This window comes from Leishmania donovani, chromosome 13 (genome assembly GCF_000227135.1).
Source record: "Leishmania donovani BPK282A1 complete genome, chromosome 13".
Classification (NCBI taxonomy): domain Eukaryota; phylum Euglenozoa; class Kinetoplastea; order Trypanosomatida; family Trypanosomatidae; genus Leishmania; species Leishmania donovani.
In genome coordinates, this window is record NC_018240.1 from 486570 (window position 1) to 509398 (window position 22829).

The 22829-nt window shown below is 59.4% G+C and overlaps 5 protein-coding genes across 5 annotated transcripts; all 5 read right to left on the bottom strand.

Annotated features, from left to right (window-relative positions):
- Positions 1-1868: 1868 nt before the first annotated feature.
- On the bottom strand, positions 1869-2285 carry LDBPK_131320 (ubiquitin-conjugating enzyme-like protein; the record flags this gene model as incomplete). The annotated part of the gene is made up of 1 exon (XM_003859295.1): positions 1869-2285. The coding sequence occupies one exon, from the start codon at positions 2283-2285 to the stop codon at positions 1869-1871; it is 417 nt and encodes a 138-aa protein (XP_003859343.1).
- Positions 2286-4890: 2605 nt separating this feature from the next.
- On the bottom strand, positions 4891-7143 carry LDBPK_131330 (hypothetical protein, conserved; the record flags this gene model as incomplete). The annotated part of the gene is made up of 1 exon (XM_003859296.1): positions 4891-7143. The coding sequence occupies one exon, from the start codon at positions 7141-7143 to the stop codon at positions 4891-4893; it is 2253 nt and encodes a 750-aa protein (XP_003859344.1).
- A 1448-nt stretch (positions 7144-8591) lies between these two features.
- LDBPK_131340 (hypothetical protein, conserved) lies at positions 8592-12206 on the bottom strand (the record flags this gene model as incomplete). The annotated part of the gene is made up of 1 exon (XM_003859297.1): positions 8592-12206. One exon carries the CDS (start codon positions 12204-12206, stop codon positions 8592-8594), a length of 3615 nt encoding a protein of 1204 aa, XP_003859345.1.
- Positions 12207-15857: 3651 nt separating this feature from the next.
- Positions 15858-18044, bottom strand: LDBPK_131350 (MCAK-like kinesin, putative; the record flags this gene model as incomplete). The annotated part of the gene is made up of 1 exon (XM_003859298.1): positions 15858-18044. One exon carries the CDS (start codon positions 18042-18044, stop codon positions 15858-15860), a length of 2187 nt encoding a protein of 728 aa, XP_003859346.1.
- Positions 18045-19990: 1946 nt separating this feature from the next.
- LDBPK_131360 (squalene monooxygenase-like protein) lies at positions 19991-21700 on the bottom strand (the record flags this gene model as incomplete). Its single annotated transcript, XM_003859299.1, has 1 exon — positions 19991-21700. The coding sequence occupies one exon, from the start codon at positions 21698-21700 to the stop codon at positions 19991-19993; it is 1710 nt and encodes a 569-aa protein (XP_003859347.1).
- Between the last annotated feature and the right edge of the window lie 1129 nt (positions 21701-22829).

The window sequence follows — 22829 nt, forward strand, 5'->3', positions numbered from 1 at the left end:
ACGGGAATCTGGAGGACTCGCTGGCGCCATTCGGCATGCTCTCGTCACGCTTCCGGCGCCTGTGCCTCATCAGCCCACCCGGTCGGACGTGGGAGATGCCGCGTATTTCGCGCGCATGCACCTTTGGGCTGATTGGTGTGGATCTCTTCGCGTCTTTTCCGTCCATCATTCGTGCTCCTCTCACCTCTCGATGCCTTGTCTGGGCGTGAGGCACCATGCAAGCTGTGCTTGGCAGCGCGCGCGCGGTGCTCGCATTTTGCGCCTCACGCGGCCAGCTTCAGGACGGCGCTGTTGTCTGGGGGTGCGGAGGACGCTGTCTCCATCTTCCACGTCCGTCGAGGTCATGAGGGGCGTGCGCCTGGATGGCTTCCCCGCATGTGCCTCGGCAGGTTGGACGCTGCCATGAGTCTGTGGCGGCGTGGGGTAATCCACCTCTTGAGCCCACACACCCTTGGCAGGAATGGGTGTTTCAAGTGGAAAGGGCCCGTGCAAAAACATGTGCCGGCGCACAAAGAGACCATAGCTTGCACATGTGCATACACCCAAGAACATCAAGCATGCAGAGTTCAGCATAGTACAGCGCCCTGCTTATAGCGACACCTCCTCCTCGTCTTCACTAGTAATGTTGGTGGCCGCTTTCTGCCGTACGTGGCAAGCTCCGCTGCTCACGCAAGGCAACCACAAGAGAGAAGAGACGGGCTCTGGCCAGCAGTGAAGAGGCAGAACGAGGTGTGGGTATCGAGAGACAGAGGAGAAGAGAGCCCTGCGGGGGCACACAAAGCAACAACAAGAAAAAAAAAGAAAAGACACACAGCACATCGACGGGAGAGAATTCGGCCCACGCATCCTCCTCTTGCGCATATTTTCATGGAAAACATAAGCGAGGGGAGGAGAGAAGCGCTATGTCAGACTGGGGAGAAGCCCAAGCCACCGCGATGACACGGCATGTGGCAGACAAACTGTAAATACAGAGATACATGCACACAAGCACACGCGCACACACACACACAAACACACTGAAGAAAAACAAAGAACAGATGAACACGAAGGGGGGAAAGCGTCGGTGTATATATATATATATATGCGGGTGAGTGGGCGGGTGTATATATATGTGCATATACATATAGATGTGGGTGTGGGTGTTGGGCGCACAAGCAAAAGACACAGAACGGCACAGAGCTGGACACATCGGCACCCCCCACGCCCTAACGTCGATGCCCTTCATTTTGTTAGCGGTCGTTGCAGAGCGATTGGGCCCGAGAGTGCAGGCACGTGGTGCCACTGGTCATCATGCGGGGAGGGGGAGGAGGGAGGAGTGCGCCCGTCTCTGTCTTCATATCTCTGCTGATTGTCTTTCCCTCTCCACACACCACCGCGTCTGCGCGCTGTCGTTCGTTCTCACCGCATTTTTCTTCTTGTTCATCCACTATTTCCTTACTCCGCTCCCGCTCAGTCGATGCTCCCCACCTTCTCCCATCAACGCCGCAAAGGACTGGCATCGAAGGCAAGAGAACAGCGCCACAGTGGTGCCCACCTCCTGCGATGGTGCCGACTTTCTTGCAAGTAGAGAACTCAAAGAATCACGGAGGCGGAGAAGACCCCAGAGGCACACACGACCATCACGGGATGATGTAAAGAGGGGGAAGGTTTCGGACGAGCGGGAAGCGGCCCGCGGCGCTCCGCCGACGCTGCTGAGCGAGCGCTAGCTATTTTTCTGCTGTGCATTCGCTGAAGAGTGCTTGCGAATGAGCGTGTGTGTCTGCGGAGGTGGTGAGAGCGCAGCTCACGGTTTCGCAGATACGGAAAAGCACAGAGTCAATGAACAGTGGCGCCGCCTCGCACTATTACACCCGCCGGCAGGCACACTCTTAGTACATAGACCCTTCCGGTGGCTGCACCAGCTTGCGGTTCTGTGGCTGCGCCATCTCCTTCCGAAGCTCCGACAGGCACATTTCCATCGTTGTTCGGCGGTCCCAGCTCTTGAAGACGTGAAACTTCTCGCGATTCACCGTACCATCGGGGTCGACGCAGGGCAGGTTCACCTTGCTGAGGAAGCGGATGTGCGGCGGCACTTTCGGGTAGTTCTCATCGCAGTAAATCTCAAGCGACAGAATGCGGTACTCGAAGGCGGTGCTAGGGGGGCCTACAATGGTGCCGTTCCAGTAGTGGAAGAAGATGTCAGCCGTGTCACGCAGACCCACAGAGACGTTTTGGTTGCTTCCTGTGCCCTTCTCGCCGGTCTCTAGCTCCTCCAGCAGGCGAAAGTTACGCGGCACCTCGACCATCGTCGTAGGCTTGCGGGTCAACTGCAAGTGAATACCTTGTCTGAGGAAAAGGCCACCGAGGGAGAAGAGCTCGCACCAGTGCAGCAACAAGAGCGCACGGCAGCCAAAATGACCGAAGCCGCAGAGGAGGGAGGCAGTGGAGGGGTGTCGTAACACGCACACGAGAGGAACCTGCAAGAAAGCCACGTTACTCCGAGAGAGAACTCTGAGAACGAAGGATCAAGTCGGGTAAGGGATGGAATCGGGCGTAAGGTCTAAGTGGCGGAAAGAAAAGAGATATGGCAAAGCCGAGCTGCTGCGGAACAACAGCATACGCATGCGGGGCGCGTCCACCGCAGCGCGCACGCAGAGAGGGAGAGGAAGAGACGGGTAACGGCGAGGGTGGAAGTGCGAGCATGGCCAGCACAACGGCTACGCCTTTCCTAGATCGGATGCAACGGCGAGCGCGCGGTTTGCCTTCACAAGACGCAGCAATGCAGCTCTTTCCGCAGGGCTGAGTGGTTGCTGCGGATGCGACGCAACGCTAGAGCGAAGGCATCTCATTCGCTCCAAAAAAGCGGCGCAAACATCCAAACGGACTGTCCGCTGAGGCCACCGCCGTGTGCGAAGACCCGCGCCGCCGCTCATACGCCGCGACTGCGAAACTGGAAACCTTTATAACCGCTTCTAATTGTTTTGACTGTCTCTGATACTTTGTTTGTCCTCATGACAAGGGACACCTCACCGTGGTATCACAGGGTCCGGAGACCCTACTCTGCGTGTGTGTGGGCGTGGGTGGGAAGCCAAAGCAGCCGTCTCTCTCCCCCCCCCTCTATCCCCCTGCCCCTGCCGAACCACTTCGGGTGGTGACGGGGGTTCCCGTGCCCACGACGCAGAGAGGCCAGAGCGACCTGCGACAGCGCACACGCTTGTGTCATCCATGTGATGGGCGAAGCCTCCGCGTGACTCGAACGCATCCCGCCCGACGCTCACTGCCTACTGGTGTGTGTGCGCGGGGTGGGTGGGTGGGGGCCCTGGGACACCCCCGAGGGGCGCAGCAGGTGGCGACCGGCAGAGAGGGTCTGCGTAGAGTGTGAGGCGGCGGCCGTGCTCAGCTGACTGAGTCGGCGCACTGCTGTGCCGGCGTGTGTCTGCTGCTGCCTCTGCGCACGGCGCGGATGTGTGGGGCGGGGGTGCAGTGTGGCGTCGGACTCATTTTGTATGGAAGAGAACGTACACACCTTAAAAGCGAAGAAAAAAGATATTTTGCTCGGTGGTATCTCCAATGCTTACATCGTGGCCCTGCCGCCACGCTCTTCCATGACGCGAGTGGCAGTGACAACAGCCTCTTGTCCCTCCCCCTCCCTCTCTCTCCCTGCCTCGTCTCAACCCTGTCGTCGACCAGGGGTCCATGTACACACACACACGGAAAAAAGGAGAGTAGCGAAGGCGGCCTCGCGCCATGTCTTCTCTTCGCGTGTCTTTCTTTTCTTCTTTCGCAGTTTTCGCATGTGTTTGTGTGTGCCGTCTGGAAAACAGCAGTGGCCGAGACGAGAGAGCGAGAGCACGGCGGGAGAGAAAGCGGGGAAAGAAAAGGTGGAAAAAGCGCCAAGAGGGGAGCACGGAGTCGAATGACCGTCTTGGTAAGAGGCACCACAATAACAACAGCAAGACAACGTGACATCCCCGGGCCTGCCCCGCCCACCTCACACTCTGAGTTCCCTTAGCCCGCCAACTACCACTCGCGCACTCGGCTGCACGGCACACCCAAGTGCGCGCTATCGCTGCCAGCAGCCAGCCGCCGCAACCGTGCCGGCCAGGGAGCGAAGTACACGGAGACGTACAAACAAGACGACGGGAAAGTAACAACAACAACAGCAACAGAAAACACGTTTATAAAAACAAAGAAGCACCGAGCCAAATGATCAAAGGTAGCAAGATAGCCGAGGGCAGTACAAGGACGCAGCGCACACACTCACGGAAGCGACCTCAAACAGAGCGGGGGGGGGGGATGCCAGCAAAGATGCGCAGCACAGCACCAACAAAAATGCAGAGGAGGAGGAGAAGGGAGGGGAGGGGAGGGGAGGGGGGGGGGCAACTCTAAAGAGAGAGGGACAGATGATCAGATGCAGCGCATACAACTGCACAGGACAACGGACACGGATAAAGAAAAGGAAGGCAGCGCGGAAAGAAAGCAGCGATAGCGGAAGCAAGGTGATATGCAAGCACGGCAGCGGCAGCACACACTTACTCGCGGGAGAACACCGAAAGCCGACGCCAACGCCCTCTCTGCTCCTCTGAATTCTGCGCCCTCTCACTTGCGCATCTTCTCACACAAGGCACAAAGCAACGAACAAGAAAAGCGTCTACGACAAGAGAGAATACAGGTACATGTCACCATCGCTTATCTGCCTGGCCAGCCCCCGTATTGTTCCCTACTCCCTGCGCCGCATCTCGGCACCGCCTCGCCGTACACCTCCGTCTTGGCACCTTTGAGAGCAGTGGAAAAAAGGAGCAACAGCGCATACAGTCAGAGAACGGGCAAGGCGAGAGCAGAGATGCCGACGCGAAAAGGTAATAAAGACAACAAAGACGTTGTCTCATGATGCAGCGCACCGCTACGTGGCTACTCCTCCATTGGCTCCCCATCGGGGTAGAAGGTTTCGTCGCTGCCATCTGGCCGAACAATCTTGTAGATGCCGTCTGGGTACAGAATCTCCTTGCTGCCGTCTGGCAAGTGCTTCTCTGTCTGCCCAGTGGAACGGAACTCGAAGGCCTGCACACCGTCCGGCATCTGCGTGTGCATTGTCTGCGCCGCGTCGTACCAGTAAGTGCTCTTTCCGGAGGGAAAAGTGCACTTGACATCGCCATTCGTGAAGTGCAGCGTCGTGTGTCCAGATGGCAGCACGACCTTCACCGTGCCGTTCGCGTAGTGGATTTCCCGCTTGCCACTGCGGTATAGTACCTCCTTTTTGTTCGAGTTGTCGCCCAGAGCCGTCTGCGACACGACGTCGTCTTCACAGAGCTTCTCCGTCGGGAACTCCTCCATGTCACCAATCAGCTCCTCCCGAGTGGGGACGTGGTGGCGCTTCAGCGGCACCCGCGGGTGCACCGCGCTGGCGGAGGGGCGTCGTTTGACGGATGACGCGCCGGACTGCATGCGGGGCGTGCGAACCGGATGCCCCGACATCTTCCGTTCATCCACTGGCTTCTCTGCAGCTGCCGCAGCCTTTCGCAGATCCTCCTCCTCACGTCGGCGGCGCGCCGTCGCGGCAGCGGCGGCGGCCACAGCAACCTGGTGCCGCGCCTTTTTCTCCTGCTCTTCCCTCTTGCGGTCTGCGATATACCTCTCACGGTGCCGCCTCCGCTCCTCCATCGCCTGCTCCTCAGCCTGCATGCGGTTCTGCATCTGCCGATTGCGCTTCTCGCGCGCCGCCGCCTCGCTGGGCGCTGCACGGGGGGTGAAGTCCATGACGGCAAGAGGGGCCGCTCGTGAAGCCCGCCGCTCCCTCACCGCGGCTGCATCGTTGTCTTCATCATCGCCGTCCTCATACGAGGCCGAGGAGGCGCGCTGAGCGGAGGGATCCAGAGAGACGGACAAGGGAGAGCTGCTGCTCTGTCGCGTCGCCGGTGAGGCGGACGCGCCTTCGAGGCACTGCAGCTGCTGCTCCTTCGCCATTGCGAGTAGTTCGGCGTTGCGGCGCGTCAGGGAGTCGATGTCGCGGCGCATGCGGGCCACCTCCGCCTTGTGTATGCTGTGCGCCTCGCGCATCGTGGATGTGAGGTCCTCGAGCTGAGTGCGCAGCGAGTCGTTCTCCTGCGACAAGCGCCGGTTTGTCTCACGCTCCGCTACAAGCAGCGCCGACACGTTCTTGAAGCGCTCCTCTGTGGCGCGCAGATCCTTCTGAGCATCGCGCTGCTCGCGTGAGCGGCGGTCACCAGCGTCAGCGCGCTCATCCTCCATCTGCTGCCGCGCACCATATCGGTACGACTCAAAGCGCTGCTTTTCACGATCGAGCTGCTGTCGTGCGTCCGCGTAGTGACTGCGCTCCTTCTGCGCAGCCTTGATTTCCTGCTCCAAGCTCGCGATGAGCTCGTCCTCCTCGCGGCTGCGACTGCCCGCTGGTGAGTGAACGTCAGAACCTAGGGCGGGGTCGCGGGTGTAGGGCGGTCGACGGAAGTAGTTGCGATCCTGCCCAGACGATGGCGCGGCGCTCGACTCCTCGTACTTGAGAGAAGCGTAACGCGGCGCCCCCATGGCGGCGCTCCGCGGGGTGAGTCCACCATACCGTCCCAAGTCGGCCCCATTGGTGTCCGAGCCACGGCTGACGGACCGGCCGATGCCACTCGACGGTGCCGCAGCACCGCCGCTGTAGGAATCGCTATAAGATGTCTCGAAGTAGTTGTCCGCCGGATGCTCCACCTCCGAGCGTGTCGGAGCCTGCAGCAGTGGCGATGGTGGGATGTCAGGGTTGACCCACTCCGGCTTCTTGGGGTTCGCTGCACGAGCAGGTTGGCGTCGCTGCGGCGTCGCCCCGGCTGCCGGCTTCTCTGTCCCACTAGATGCGTTGGTGTTGGGTGGAGGTGCACTCACCGCACGCGTGGGCGGAGGTGCCTTGCGGGGAACAGCCACTACCACCTCCCCGAGCGGGTCGTGGCTCTTGGCATTGCGCATGTCGTAGGCGATAGCCTCGCGCAGCGCCTTGGAGTCACGGCGCTCACGATTAATGTTGGCGCCGTCGGCGCCATTAGCGGCGTTCTTTGACGGCGATTCTGCCGTGGCGGCCGAGTACGACAGACGCCCCTCATCGCGCCGCAGGAACTTGAACGACTCCTTTGGCTTGGGCTTCTGCCCTGCAAGCACGGAGACGCGCGACATGGGCGCGAAAGAACGACGCGACACAAAAACAATTAGCAAGGAAAGCTACAAACAAGCAACAAAGAAAAAAGGGCAGCACACGCTGCAAGGCTCAACGAGGGCAGCCAAGGGGTGGAACAGCGAGAGCGATGGGGAAGAGGGACAGATTATGAGAGAAGCACAAGACTTTGTCGCCCTCCTCTTGAACGTCCTCAGTCACCACTCCCGCTGTGGCAGCCTCTGCACCTGCGTGGGCGTGTGCGTGCGCACGTGTGTTTTTGAGTGGTGTGCGCTGGGGGGGCCGCTCTCCTTCCTCTACAGCGCAGGAAAAGGACACAGACCTGTTTCTTTACTGTATTTTCCCTTTTTTGGTGTTTTGCTCTGCCGACCCCTCCGTTGATCTACGGTGGTCGGATGGATGAATGCACTTGGCCACCGCCACCGCCGGTGCGAGGGTGGAGGGGAGAGGGGGTCGGTGAGGCCGGAGAGGGGGGGGGGTGAAGAGGGGTGAAAGCAGAGTGAGAGGGGTGGTTTCGATGCACCGCTCCACTGTTCTTTTGAGAACTACACTGTCCGCATCTGTCCTTCATAGTTCAGATGCACAGCGCAGCAACACGAGGGCTACCGTACACTCGTGCGGCAAACAAGGGGTAGGACTGCAGGCCCATGACTCATCACGGGCCGAAGGCACTAAAGGTGGCTGATGAGACGCCGGCATCTACCGCTGCTAAGGATGAGCCAAAGATCGCACCTCCGAAAAGGGATATTGCCCCACCTGCAACACACACAAAAGCCACCGCCGCTCGATCGTGGAACTGGAGCGAAATACCCTCAGCCAGGCAACACGAGGGAGGAGGGGCCAAGACGACGAGAGACTCATGCGCATCCCTACCTAGTCTGCTGCGCGGAGGGCCCCAAACACGAAAACGAAAAACACCAACGCAAACTTAGACACGCAGAGCCCTGATAGACTCAATGAGGCTGTCGTGCGTACTCTGCCGGTCCACGGCCCCTTTCGAGAGGGTGAAGGTTGAATGGACGAAGGCGCAGTAGTCGTAGTCTATGCAAAATAAAGGAACACCAAAGCGAGGAGGGGCGAGCAAGGAATACCGCACGGCGTTCATCCACCGCAGAGACGCGGGAACACGCACAAACCGTTACGCGCGCCTCTCCACACAGAAGCGCATCTCAGCCACGATGTACGCGGAACACTCCTCCTCACAGGCACATACCCACTCACCACGATAAGGCAGTTGATGATACACTCTATGCGACCACACACACACAAGAAGGCCAATGGTAACCCTCATGTTCGCAACAACACCGCGGCCTTTTCTGCACATGGTTCCCCCGATCAGTACGTGAGCACGTTCGCAGAAGAGCAGCATGCCGGCTGGCACCTCAAATCTCGGGCACCGCCCTGTTTTACCTACGCACTGATATCCGAGCAACCGCCTCTCATGCCAGCACTACATATACCGATCAACGTAGCGACCACCCTTGCGAGGCATCTTGGAAAGCGAATTTGCTATCTCGGAGCCCGTCGCCACCGCCCTCGCCGCAGCACTGGTCACCTTATCTCCAGCAGCGCTGCCTTCTTCCGACGGTTTTGGCACGAAGGCGAGAAGGAGACAAGCAAACACGTAGTAAATGCTGAGAAGCACCATCACACACACCAGCACCGGGTTCGCGATGAGCCACCAGAGTGGGACGTGCGCTGTGGGCTGGACGCTGCTTGAGTGAAGCCGCAGCGTGTCTTGCGACGTCGCGTGCTCTTGCACCGCGCTTGTGTGCCGGCTCGCCATGTCCTGTGCGATGGACTCCATTCGCTGCACAGCCGCTGAGGTGGTGTCCGCCACGCTGTTCACGACAGTTTTGATCTCTGCCGAGTGTGTCGTGAGATGTGTCTGCAGCGTGGCCTCCACTTTCGCGTGGAAGGAGGGAATGAGTCGCTTCTCGGCGGCTGACACGTTTTCTGCGAGTGCCGTCTGCACAGCCGTCTTCAGCTCCGCGGCGGAGCGGCTCGTTGCCGCCTCCACCAGCTGCGACGCACGAGTACCTTCCTCGTTTTGCTGAGAAGCGATGCGCATCATCGTGGCATCCAGCAGTTCCTGGATGTCGGCCAAGGAAGGAAGCCCGCTCGCGTTGCCCCCCACGTCATCGATCTTCGCCACGAGCGACTGCACCGCCGCCGCGATGTCGCGCTGCAGCAGCTGCCCCTGGCTGCTCAGCTCTTGTATGCCCTTCTGCATCTCCTCCTGCACCCGCTGAACCTCTGCCTGAACGACTGACTGCATCGTCACAGGCCCCGCGCCTGTCGCACTGTTTTCGCGCACAAGAGCCGCTTCCTCCTCCTGGAGTTGCCGCAGCCCCGCAAGTTCGTCCTGCAGCTTCTCGGCGGCAGCACTTGCACTCTTGCCGGTCGGCACGGACGCGAGGTCGCTGATGAGTTGAGTGACGCGGCGAAGACGATCCCGCGTAGCTGTGCGAATGCGAGCCTGAGCCCGCTGCTGCTCCTCAGAGAATCCAATAAGCACCGGAGACGGCTGGAGAAGCTGCACAGACACGTGCTGCTCCTGGATTGCCTCCTGCATCGCCGCCATTCGGGCCAGCAGGGCGTCAGTGCGCTGCGCTTGCCCCTTTTCGTTGTCAGAGACGGATTCGCGCAGAGCGGTCAACAGTTCCTCCTTGTGTGCCTGCGCCACAGACTGGATGGAGCCCTGCACGCTGCTCAGCTGCGCCCTCACCTCTGCGCTCGTGGCGGTGCCACGCACGGCCTCCATGAGCCGGGCGTCGCGGCCCTCGAGCGACTGTGTGAGAGATGTGAAGCGATCCTGGAAAAGCGCCTGCAATGTGTCTCTCTCTGATGTCTGTGCCGCGGCCGCTGCGGCAGAGGCGCTGCAGAACTTCTCGCTTGCTTCCTGCAGACGCGTCAGCACTGACGAGACGTCGGCGGTGCGGCTAACTTCATCCAGCCGCTCCTCGAGCCGGCGCAGTGCAGCGGCGTGAGCCTCCAGAGCGGTACCCATCGGCGAGAGCAGCTCCCCGATGTCAGACAGCGCGGCGGCGGGGGCGGCCGGAGGCGGCACATCAGCCAAGGCAGCCGCCTTCGCCGCCCTCGCCTCCACCGATTCCCGCACCGCCTGCACATCTTCCTGCTGCTCGCGTACGGCGGCCGTCACGGTTTCCGCGAGCGAGGCCATCTTAGCCGTCAGGTTCGTCTCCTGAAGGCTGAGCTCCTCCTTCATGAAGGTGAGAACGCTGTCGATGTACTTGTACATGGGCGTCAAGTTCACCTCAGGCGTCTTGCCCACTTGAGTCTGCAACGCCTGCAGCAGCTCCTCGCGAAGTGTCGCGAGCTCGTGCGTCGTTTTCTCTATCAGTGCCGCCGTAGCTGTCGGTGGCGTGTCGATGCTGACGGAGCCGTGCTCTTCGGCCGCATGCTCGGCCTTCAGCTGGCTGTCGGCAGAAGTGCGCATCTCCTCCAGCTGCGCCTGCAGGCTTGCCGCGACGGAGGTCGACACGCTGTCGGCGATGTGCAGCAACTGCTGTTCGATGGCGAGCTGGTTTGCAGTGTTCATCTGCTCCACCTGCACAGAAAGCTCCGCCCACCGTGGCGAGAGCACAGCCTCCACGGCGTCCGTTAGCACCTCCTGCGAAAGCGGCGCGGGCGGCGGTGCAGCTGCAGGCGGTGGTGCCGCGGAGGCGGCGGCCGACGCGGCCTCCCCGGCCTCTCGAAGCGCGTTGAGCTGCTCCTGGACGGTGGACATGGCGGACTGCAGGGCCTCCTCCGTGTGCTGCTGGATGGCGGCTGTGACGCTGTCGCTCACCACCTGCGCCACTGTCATGAGTTGTTGCTGCGCGTCGTCTTTGTGGATTGCCAGCATGGAGCTTGTCGCTGATACATCGCGGCGCAGCTGCTCCAACGCTTCCGTGATCTTCTCCTGAGCCGCCTCCGGCACGCCACTAGCAGGAGTCGCAGCAGGCGATGGAGTAGAAGCGGCGGTCGCGGTGGTTACAGTGCTACGCAGCTCATCGAGCTGACGCTGCAGAACTTCCTGCATGGCCTGCAGTGCATCCCGGGTGGCGGCTTGCTCTTTGAAGACGTCTCCCACGATCTCGTCCACTGCCGCAAGACGGCTTTGCGTCGACTGTACAGCGTCGAAAACCTTTTCAATCTCAATCGCCATGTCCGCGTCGGTTGCGGCGCCTGCCGTGGCCTCGCCGCTGGTGTCCTTCGACTCTGCTAGCTTCTTCACCTCGCTGGTGATGGTGCGGCGCAGTTCATCGGTGGCCGACTGCACGGCACTTTCGATGCTCTCTTCGATCGCCCTTATGTCGACGGATGCCTTGGCAGCCGCGTCACCGCCGCTTCCACGCGCCGCCAGTCGCTCCTCAGCCAGGAGGTCATTGATCAAGTTTGAGAGCTTCTCATGCTGCTCGGCGGCCGCCTTCTGAACCGCCTCGACGACGGCAGTGCGGAGCTCCGCCGGCGCCGAGGTCACCGCTGGCGCGTCCCGGCCCGCTACTACGGCCGTGATGCGCCTCTGCAAGTCCTCAAAGTGCGCCGCCGTGCTCTCCTCCAAACGAGAAAGTTGATAGACCATGTCGCTGCTTGGTGGCGGTGTGGAGGTGGTGCTGGAGGGCAGGGTGGCACCGGTGAGCTGCTCGGCAACGCGTGCGCTGACCAGCCGCGCCACCGCCTCCGCATCGATGGGCATTGGGGAGTGAGAAGGGGAGGCGCTGGGGCTGTCTCGCTCCGCGGCACCCTGTCGCTCACGCACGACGCGGAGTTGCCGCAGCTCATCGTGGATGCTATTGAGCACGATCTCCGAGAAGCTCTTCATCTTGTCTGCGTATGTGACGTGCAGCGCATCCAGCTGCTGCCCGGTGCGCTGCTCCACCTGGTCCACAACGAGGTTGGCCACAACTGCCAGTTGCTCTTGCAGACACTGCTCCATCACCTCGCGCTCGGTGGAGCTGATGACATCCACGTAGGAGGCACCAGTGCGGTGAGGAACCTTGCTCTCGTAAGCTCCGTGCGGCAGTACCGGCGTAACACGCACACCGGCGAGGCTGGGCATCGACAACGCCAGCACGGCGCGCTGTACCTCTGCGTCCTCTGGGTGAAGTGTCACCTCCACGTTCAGCGCTACAAACTCCGGGATGCCCTTCAAAAGATCCGAAGAAGGGCCATAGCCGCGAGTGCGAATCCGCAGCGGCCGAAGACCGCCAGAAGGTGACGGTGACGGTGCCGCATTCGCGGCGGCGGCAGCGCCGCTACGCGTGCTGTGGTGCCGCAGCGCAGCTACGAGGTGGAGAGGCGCCCGCGCACTGAGGCAGTGGGGAACCGGCGTGTACGCCCGCTGCATGAATCAAGCGAGGGTATTCCAGCGTCGCAGTTTGATGCGCCTTGGGGGGATTGTTGTCGTCTCTTTGCTGCGGGCCGTGCGCCTACAAAAAAGGATCTGTGTGCTGCTCAGAATGGCAAAAGCGACGATGAAAAGACAGAGGGGAGGAATCCACAGATAAGAAAAAAAAATAAGAAAAGCTAGCGCTGCCTGTGCGCGTGTGTGCCTGTCAGTCCTCCTTGCACCTCCCCTCCCCCCGAGCCGGTTCGTCTATGACAATGTGTTTCTATGTGGGTTTGTTCTGTGACCCTGTGTGCTGATGCCTCAGCTTGCTTGTGTATATGCCTGTGGGCGGAGGTTGTATTTTTGGCTGCTACAGGTGACGGGCAACACGCACGCGCGGAGGCAGCACGGCAGGCAGCACGGCAGGCAGCACGGCAGGCAGCACAGCGAAGCGGACGCCAAAACACAGAGCCACTGCTCAGTCTACAAAAAAAAAGCACGATAGAGAACCAAATGGCCACACGTCGCTGATGTGCCGGCACAGAGGCACAGACACACACGCATACACGTCAGATGTGTGTCGCTCCCCTCTTTACGTTCTCTTGGATGCTCCCTTTTTTTCTGTTCGGCCGTCTGAGTGCACCTCTGTTAAACTTGGGCGTTGGTGTTGATGGCTCTGAACCCTGTGCGTGTACGTATGCGGGGAGGAGAGCGGGGTCTCTTTGCGGAGACTATGTGTGTGTGTGTGTGTGTGTGCCCACACTCTCGCTGTTGACGGCCGCAGTGGAATGTGAAGGCGCATGAAGCAACGAGCGGTCATCGTGGAGGGGGTGGGGGACGGAGAAGAGGCGCAAGGGCAGAAGAGGGCAGTGAGGAAAGGAAGGATACACAAGAAGACATGATAGCGGTACAGAGCACGTACTCTGGGCCAGGCTTGCAAGAGCACGATACATCACCGACCCAGGCACACCCTGACACTTAAAGCACGCTTCTGGCCGCACATTTCCACCAAGAAGCGGGATGGGTTGCATGAAAAGACGATATGGTGTGTGGAGGGAAGCGGAGGAGAGGTGTCAACGGGTAAGCCGCCACCATGCGCCACCGTGCCGCACCAGGAGCGCTACTCGACGGCAGGAAGGAAAAGAACTCACCAAAGCAGAGGCAGAGCACCTCAACCGCGTGTGCGGTGCGCACGGCACCCCTGCTCCCCTCCCCCCCACACCCGTGCGCATGCATATTCTTCTCAGTCACCATGCGCCCGTCCTGGGCGCTTGTCCAAAGCACGACAATGCCTTTCGGCTTCCTAGCGGAGGTGTGCGTGTGCGTGTGCGTTTGTCTGCTTTCCTTGCGTTCTTTTTTGGTTGGGGGGAGGGATGACAGGAAACAGCATCAAGGCAGAAAGATACGCGCGGGTGGCCGAAGCCCAACAAAGGAGACAGAGAACAGAGACGCCAACGCAAAACAACAACAACAACGCGAACAATGCAACCACATACGACAGACACACAAGAACACGGAGAGGAGCGAGACAGGGTGAAAGGCGGGGGAGAAGGGAGGGGCAGCAACAATCAGCAAATAGACAAAGAAACGCGCCAACAGTGGTGACGTGAGCGAAGAACCAAACCCAGAAGAAATGGAAGACAGAGGAGGCAGAGGGGGAGAGATACACACGAGTCCGCTAAAGGAAAAAGAACACCCAAACAGCGAAAGAGAAAAGAGCGTTACGTCAGACACCAAGTGAGGGAAGGGGGGGGGGGAACAACAAGAAAAGCGGCAGAGTAACGATATCAACGGGACCCCATCATACAAACACACACACACGCACATTCACAGAGAGATATACCCAGCAAAACCATTTTCGATGTGTCATACTCTGAAAAAAAAAAAAAAAATGAAGGGAAGGTGATGGGGATGGGTGTGGAAGCTGGGTGGTGGACGGCGAGGTGAGGGCGTTAAGCAGCTTTCTGTTTGCCCCATTGACCGACGCACACACAGGAGGCTCATCTCCCTCTACACTCCCTCCCCCTTCTTGCTCCATGCAAAAAAAAAACACGCACACAAGCCCCCTCCCTCCATCACAGTCCCCGTCGCACATCCCCCCCCCTTCTCGCAGTCTTGAGGTACAGTTATACTCTAGTACAAGAAAGCGATGTTTGAATAAGACGGAAAAAACAACAACGGTGAAACAAGAACAAAAAAAAAAAGATGTATGCTTCGGAGTGACCGTGTATGCCTCCACGCACCGTGTCTGGGTGACCAGAATGCGTGCTACACATCTTCGGGCCCGCCACACTGTGGGTCCGTTGTGAGACGCGAGGGAGAGAGAACGTAAACGAGAGACGTCCGCGAAGGGCCTCCCCCCTCACACTGTCACGGACAGACACGCTAAAAGTGAAGATCAATGGGCCAATAGAAGAAAAAAAGACCGACGGACGACGGCAGCGGTGGATGTGTGAGACGGCGAGGTGGCGAGAAAAAGAACCAGCTGGTGGGGGGAGGGGAGGCGTTCAGACGTAGGCGAGTCGGCACCGGCGCTGCCAACAACAAGAGTAACATATAAAAAAAGAAGGAAACGAAGGCACCCATCCGCCTGCCCACACACACACACACATACACAAGTTGTAAAACATTGAAGCCTGGCAGAAGAGAGTCGGGAAGAAAGGGTGGTAGGGGAAGGGATGCAGCGGTACGAGAGGCCATGAAACATGGTGAGTGGGGAGGGGGAGGGGGTGCGGAGGAACTTGAGAGAGCGTAGCGCCGTCACAGAAAAGGGCGAAAGCGCGCGCACACGCTGTCACGTCTACACCATGCACACACACACACACACAAAACACTGACATGCACCAGCCGCCATCGCGAGAGAGGCAAGAGTGAGAGTCAGAGAACGAGAGAGAGAGATGGGTGACACGACACAAAGGGAACCAAACATACGAAAGAGAAGACACACATCGAGGCAAAATTAAGAGAAACAGAACAGGAGGAGCCGTCGCTCAGCATCGCTCAGCCAGCAAGGCGCTCCATCTGCACCATCAGATGGCGTGCGTATGTGTGCGTAGGGGGAAAAGAAGGTAGGGCGACGACAGACTAGAGCACCCCTCTCCCTCACACATTCCCATTGGTGCTTGTCCTTTCTCTCCCTCGCACCGCAGACGCGCACGTGGCGATGCGCTGCGTGCATGACAAGACGAGCGCACCAAGAAGGAAAAAAAAGGTTGGGAGAGCTGGGAGAGATGTCCCACGTACATGATCACGGATCATGCCCGAAGTAGTACAAGGAAACATTGTCGAGGACACGTACCCGGTTGGGCAGCCGCGGTGATCCCGCCGACCTTGTGCATAGCACTGTTCAAGTCCCCCACTCACAACGCACCGGTGACCTGATCAGCGGCGACCAGCGGCACCAGCATGGCGGGTGTACTGATCGAGCTGCCGGCGCAGTTCCTCGATGCGGCGCACCTGTGAGGAGAGAATGGCGTCGACACGCCTGCAATACCCACTCATCGAGTTCTCCGGGTTCTCGGCAGCGTTCAGTTGCGTCATCTCATCTTTCAGGAGCTCCATCATGCAGTCGATGTGATGGCGGTGTGCCAGGATCAGGTTGTCCTCCTCGGCGTCGAGGCTGTCGCCGCTGTCGTACCGTGAGTCATCGCCCATAGGCGTGGGCATCGCCGAAGACATGCCACTCGGGCCGCGACTGTGGGTCGGGGTCGGGCGGTGGTAGGACTTCTTCTGCGGGGAGCTGCTGGTGACGGGGCGCGAGCCGAAGCTGCGGTTGGACCGAAGAGTGTTGTCGGAGCTATCGTCTCCGTGTCGATGAAAGCTGTTGACCATCTTCTGGTTTGGCGTTCCGGGCTCGCGAGTGCGTGTCTGGCTGGAGGAGCGCGAGCTCGTGATCACACGCTCCTTCGCGCGACGTTGCGCGAAGGAGCCGGAGATGCCGACGGTTTCGACGTGCTCCGTAGGCATCTGCCCCATCATAATCTCCTCCGCTGCGCTGTGGCTGGACTTGTCCTTCTTGAGCTCCTTGACACGGTCGGCGTAGCGCAGCGTGTTGAGTGTGTGCTCGCAGCTGCCGCTGGCGGGGCTGATGTTGCCGATCATCACCGTGCGGCTGTTGCCCATGAAGCAGTCACGAAGCACCGCCGTCAGCTTAGACCCGCGAAACGGAATGTGGCGGTGATTCTGGTCTAGCGCGCGGATGCACTCCTTGAGGGCAAATAGAGACTTATTGATCTCCGCCCCCTCCAGCCGCGTGGTGCGGTCGCTATCCAGCGTGTCAGCGCCGCGCTCAGAGCCGGCAAGATCGATGAAAGTGAAGCGGCCGAAGAAGCGGTTCTTCTCATTCACAATGGTGATGTGCAGAATGGCGTGCGAGCGCGAGGAGTCGGCATTCATGCCAGTGGATCCCGCCGCACGGATGGTGTTGCCATAGTCGATGATCTCCATGAGGTGGTCGGTGCTGTCGACGCGGTGCTCGGTCAGGCCGCAGACGTTAATGACGCCGCGGCTATCCTCCCTACACGCCAACCGCTCGCGCTCGTTCAGCAAGTCGTACAGCTTGCCGCCGTAGATCTCGAAGAAAGAGACGTTGATGCCCATGCCGCGACTCAGCCGCGACCAGAGGTCCTTGGCCGCCATCAGGTACAAGCCCTCCTGCTTGTCCTTACCTAGCATGGTGTATGTCTTACCGCTACCCGTCTGACCGTAAGCAAAGCACGTCGCGCACCCGCCCTCGAACACCGTCTCGATCAACGGCTTGCAGGCTTCCTCATATACGTCCCGGTTGGTCTTCCGGTCATCCATAACCTTGTCGTAGGTGAAGCGGTGCTTTTCGATGTAGCGGGTGAGATCTACCTTTTGGCGTGGCTCCAGCAGCGTAATGATGTGGTTGTTGTCCGGGTCCGTGGCGAGAATGTCGTAGAGGCCGTCGGCTTGCTCGCTAGCATTCAGGGGGCGCTTGCGAATGACCACGGTGATTCGGCTGGCACGACGCCGCTGAGCATTACCGCCTTCACCGGTTGCGCGCCGGCCGAATGGTGAGGGGGAAGACGCTCCAACGCGGCTCACCGGGCGTGAAACCGGCTTTGCCGGCGCAGCGGCAGGGCGGACGGCGTTTTCGCCGTCGTCTGTGTTGGGGTCACGGCGCTGCGCCGACATCGGCCGCGGCTGCTCGGCCACCCTTTCCCGCTCGCGTCGCTGCATCGCTTCCGTCGGGGTCGCACGGCGCAACGGCGTAGGGATGCGGGCGGGCAACGCGGGGGCCTGAATGGCGGCCTGCACGCGCGACGCCGGCTCCGTCGCCGGGGGCGGCGACTTGGGGCCCGTCGACGCCACCGGTGCTGCAGGTGTCATGCCGCCGCCGCTGCCGTTCGCCCGATCACGCTTCAGAAACTGGATGAGCTCGAAGAGCTTCCGACGGTCCGTCATGACGATAACGCCAACGGAGTGATAGTCCTGCATGGTGAGCTGCTTTAGCTGCTGGACAGAGGTGACGCCGCCGTCGACGAAGCCCTGCACCGTGTGCTCCAGCCCGCCCTGAACAAGCAGCTGCTTCAGCTGCGACTCCATCCTTGACGTGAGAGCTGCTCAAGCCCTTGTTTCAAGGTTCAAAGGTAAAAACAAAATGAAATTCACCGGTAGAGGACAGCTGTGGGTACGTTGAGCGCCGGCCCTCTGCAACCTATATGCACACGGCGTTATGCAGAGCCACAGCGATGCAACTCGTCAAGGTGCTCTCAGACGCCTGCCGGACAGAGTCTTCGAGGAGAGGTTGAAAAATACAAGAGAAATGAGACGATGTATCCACCAGCGTGGAAATACGCGCGCGAGAGCGCGATGGCAACGCTCAGGGGAGAAGACGATGAGTATCAGTCAGTGAATGCGTGTGTGTATACAATCCGAAGAAAGAGAAATCAGAAACGGGTTTCGCGCGTTCGGGTGTGCGAGCGGTACGGCCATGCGTGGCGCCCTGTGTATGTGTGTGCCTGTGTCGTCGCAAAGTTCCACAGCCCGTAGGGGTTCAGTCCACGAAAGAGAGTTGCGTGCGTGTGGCAGAGCGCGAGCTGCGGAGAGGAGGGTGCGACGATCCATAGGCGCACGCGGAGAGAAGGACAGCATCACACAAAAGGAAAGAAGGGGAGGGGAGAGATGGTGCACGTTAGAGGCGGAGTGGGAGGAAGGGGGGGGGGCAGGGCAGCACATGGACAACGTGCGAATCATTCACGGTATTGCGGTGTCTGCCGCAATACCGTGATAGACACACGTGCACGTACAACAAGGCAGAGAGCAGCACCGCTGCACAGGGCTGTTCGAATGTGGTAACTGACATGGGCAGAAGAGACGTTTTAAGGCAAACTCGTCTCCTGATCACCCGCACGAGGGCTCGTGCAGAGTCTTAGCTGAAAGGATGCGAAGGGTTCGGGCACCAGCGGGCTTGTTCTTCAAAGAAGTGTGCACACTTTCTCACTCCTCCTCCCTCTTGCCCCTCTCTCTGGCATGAAAGTATGCACGCATACACACATACATATACCGGGAGAGATGTGGAGGGGGAGCACAGGAGAGGAAGGAGTCGAAGATGTCAGGGAGAGGGTGGTCTTCGCGCAGTCACCCTCTCGTGTAATGTTCATCAACTTAGCCTCGTTTTTCTCGCCTGCACAGAGCGTTCTCGTGCTTTAGCAGCTGCGCATGTGCGTGTGTGGGGGGACTCTCTGGGTGCGCGCCTTTCCATGCGTGGCCTCTTTTTTCGCACGTGTTCCCCCCTCTTTCCATCTTTTCAACCATCACAAGAGAGAGAAAAGGGGGTCTAGCATTCATGTTTGTGCGCGCACGAGCGGCGGCGCGTCAGTGAGCAGAAGCGGCGGTCCAGGGTGCGTGCGTTTGTGGATTCGGAGGGATGGAAGAGAGGCAGGGGACGGTCTATAAATATATATATATATATATATATGTGTGTGTGTGTGTGCATAGTCGCGAAGCCGTAAACCAAGAGAGACAAGGCACCGCTTCTCCCACCACCTCTGCTTCCACCCGAAACGGGGATACTGTTCGAAAGAAGAAACACAAGATGCAGGCACGTCTCTCCTTGCACCTTTGCGGACAAAACTCACGAAGGACACACACACACGTGCACATGTACACATATGTACAAACTCATCAGCCTTCACGGGGACGGGAGAGAAGAGCTGGCACACAGGCTGATTGGAGAGGGGGATGGCGAGAAGTACCTTCAGAGAGACGATGGGGGGGGGGGAAATAGAAAAAAAACGTTAAGGAAGAAGATCAGGGAGAACGGCGCGCGACGCGTGCAGAGATGTTCGAAAGAAGGTAAGTGAGCGAAAAAGCTTAGAGGAGAGAGTCTTGCGTCATTTACCAAAGTTGCGCATCATCTCCTCTATTCCTGCTCGCAGGTCCCTACCAAGAGCCCGTACGTGCGCACGCTCTCAATCTTACACATAATCCGTCACAGAAACATGAGCGCGTGAGAAGGGAGCGGACACCCCCACAGTAACGTGTGCGGCTCAGAGGCCAACAGGCTTGCGTTGTTTGCCGTTGAACTGCCTCGTGTAGACCATCGTCTTGATGCTCTTGGAGATGTTGGCCAGTGGGCTCGTGGGATCGACGAAGCGCCACATAGAGTAGAACTCGTTCTTCGCCAGCGGAAGCGCGATCTTCGTCGACTTGCCCAGCAGATACGCCGCATGCTTTATGCGCTCCCAGTCCACGAAGAAGGAGGCGACGTTGGTCAGCTTCTCCGAGTTGGACAGCTGTTTGCCAGTTTCGCTGTACGCACCCGTCCTCATCATTACGTTAGCGACGCCGTGCAGCATCACGCAGCAGTAGTTAAAGAAGAGGTTGCCTACGTTCGGGTCGAGACCCGCTAGCAGATCCATCGGGCCCGTCACGCAGTTCCCACCGCACAAAAAGTAGTCGAAGCACGCGTCCCGCAAGGCTGGGCTGCTGAGGACGGAGTAAAGAGCCCACGACAGTAGATTGATGCAGCAACTGTGGGTGTAGCGGTAGCGCGCATAGTTCAAAATGGCGGCCTGCATCTTGTCCTCGATGGCGGCCATCTCCTCCTGGTTGACGGAGCGCAGTGACTGGATACCATTCAAGCTGTTTGCCAGGCGAATTGCGTCGCGGAAGCAGCACGTCATGCCACCGCCCGTCAGCGGGTGCCGTTGGTTGGCATGGTCGCCGATGCCAACGTAGCCCTTGATGGAGGGAAACGCAGGCGGATAGCGCGCCATAGGCATGCTGCGCAGACTCTTTGTGTCTTTTGATACCCGAACAAACTCTTCGCGCATGTTCTCCGGCAGGCGCGGCGCCACGTCCTGGATGAGCCACTCGCTCTGCTTCTCGAGGCTGGGCAATGTGGGCTTGTTGTAGTCCACCAGTAAGCGCAGTTCGTTGTCGTCCAGGCGGTATGACAGAATCGGGCCCGTCTTGCCGAGGAAGACCGCCCCGCGCTGCTCCTTGGGCAAACGCACCGTCTTGAGCACGAGGCCAATAAAGTGCGAGTGGTAGTCGTAGGCAGGGGTGTAGTGCTGGTAGCGGCTTTTCCACTTGGACATGCCACCATCGCACATGACAACTAGCGGTGCCGTGGCAACCTTGCGCACCGTCGGGGCCACGCGGTTGGCCTTGGGCGGGTCCTCGCGGAACGGATTGGCTGGCACCTCATACTTCTCCGCTACCGTGTACTCGACGCCGTAGGCGCGCTCGCCGAAGGAGAGGCCCTCCGTCAAGATGTTGTTGACGGTGCCCTCGATCATCGTAACATTCGCCTTGCACTTGTGGAAGACGTGCGAGCGCAGACTCTGCACAAAGTCGCCGAAGTGGAAGGACACTCCCGAGGCGCCCTTGCGGTAGGGCAGCTCCACATGATTGCCCTTATGGTCTACCACCACGTAGCCACGGCAGGGCATGCCAATAGTCTCGGCGCACTCCTTCATGCCCACCTCTTTCAGCGCGTTCAGACCGCCAGGCTGCAGCAGCTCACCGACGATGCGGTCCGGCTTAGTGAAAAGCGTCCGTTCCACCATCAGCACCTTTCGACCCTGTTCCGAAAGCGCCTTGGCCAGCACCGGGCCCGCGATACTGCCACCGACAATGATGACATCGTAGTCGTACGACGTGCGCGCCGGGCTCCACCGCAGCCGCGAGAGCGCTCGGTTCAACAGCAGCAGTGCGCTGACGGCACAGAGAACAGCGGCGAAGAAATACAACATGACTTTCTCGTGTGCAACTCTTGCGCGTGTGCGTGTGCGGAGTACCTTTGTTTGCGCTGCTCGTTCTTCTGTACTGTTGCGTCCGACAAGACAACCGGGGAGGGCGGGAAGGTATGAAGGCGAGAAGATCAGAGCGAGGAGCAAGCAAACAGCAACCCACGCGCCCTGTCCTCTTCACCCTAACGTCGATTTAGCAGCGCGCCAATGACAAAACAAAGGGGTAGAGGTGGAGCCCCCTCAGACGAGAAAACAGCGCAAAAGTAGCAACCGCGGCGAGAGAGCGGAGGGAGTGAGCGGGGGAAGGGCGAAGGTACATGAAAAATGCCGGAGGCGGATACACGAGAGAGACACACACAGAGAGACGCAGACAGAGAACAGGGAAAGATGCGGAAAAAAAAGGAGAAGCGAAAAAAAAAACGAACTAAGAAGAGGCTTTCAAGTAGTGCTTGTCGTGATCGTAACGCGCTCGTGTGGCAAATGAAGACAAGCGGGCCGGAGGAGGGACGGTGAGGAGGATAGGCTGCAGGGCTCATACAAACAAAACAAGAGAGAAGCGGGAGGGGGGATACGACACAGCAAACACGCACACTCGTAATCTCCCTCGCACGTGAACGCAGGCGCGATGCTACGTATGTGTGTCTGCGTATCTCTGCGTGAGTGGCCGTGTGTCTCAATATGTTCCCTCAACAGGGAGAGAGGAGGGTAGCCGATACACACGAACACACACGCACGCGCAGAGAGAGAGGGGGGAGGCACGGGGCAGGGGGCAGAGGAGGGTTGCTGATGAAGCGACGACAAAGGCGAAGCGAGGAAACAGGCAAAAAAAGACAACGACAACAGATGTGGTATTGAGGAGGGGCTGATATGACGCATGAGCCGCCGGCACGTTCATTGGTGCGATGCCATTCAGAAGAGCAGTGCGCGCGGGGTGCCGTTATCGTTTTCACGGTTGTCGCAGCGGTGAGATGCAGCGGCAGCATATGTGTGTGGATGTGTTGTGCCGAACGAGATGAGAAAGCCAGGCGGAAAGAAGGGCACAGAGTGTAAAGAAAGAGACAGAGGATAGAAGGAGTCATTGTGCAGCCAGAAGCTTGAGGTGGCCAACTCCATTCAGCGAAGAGACGGGTCG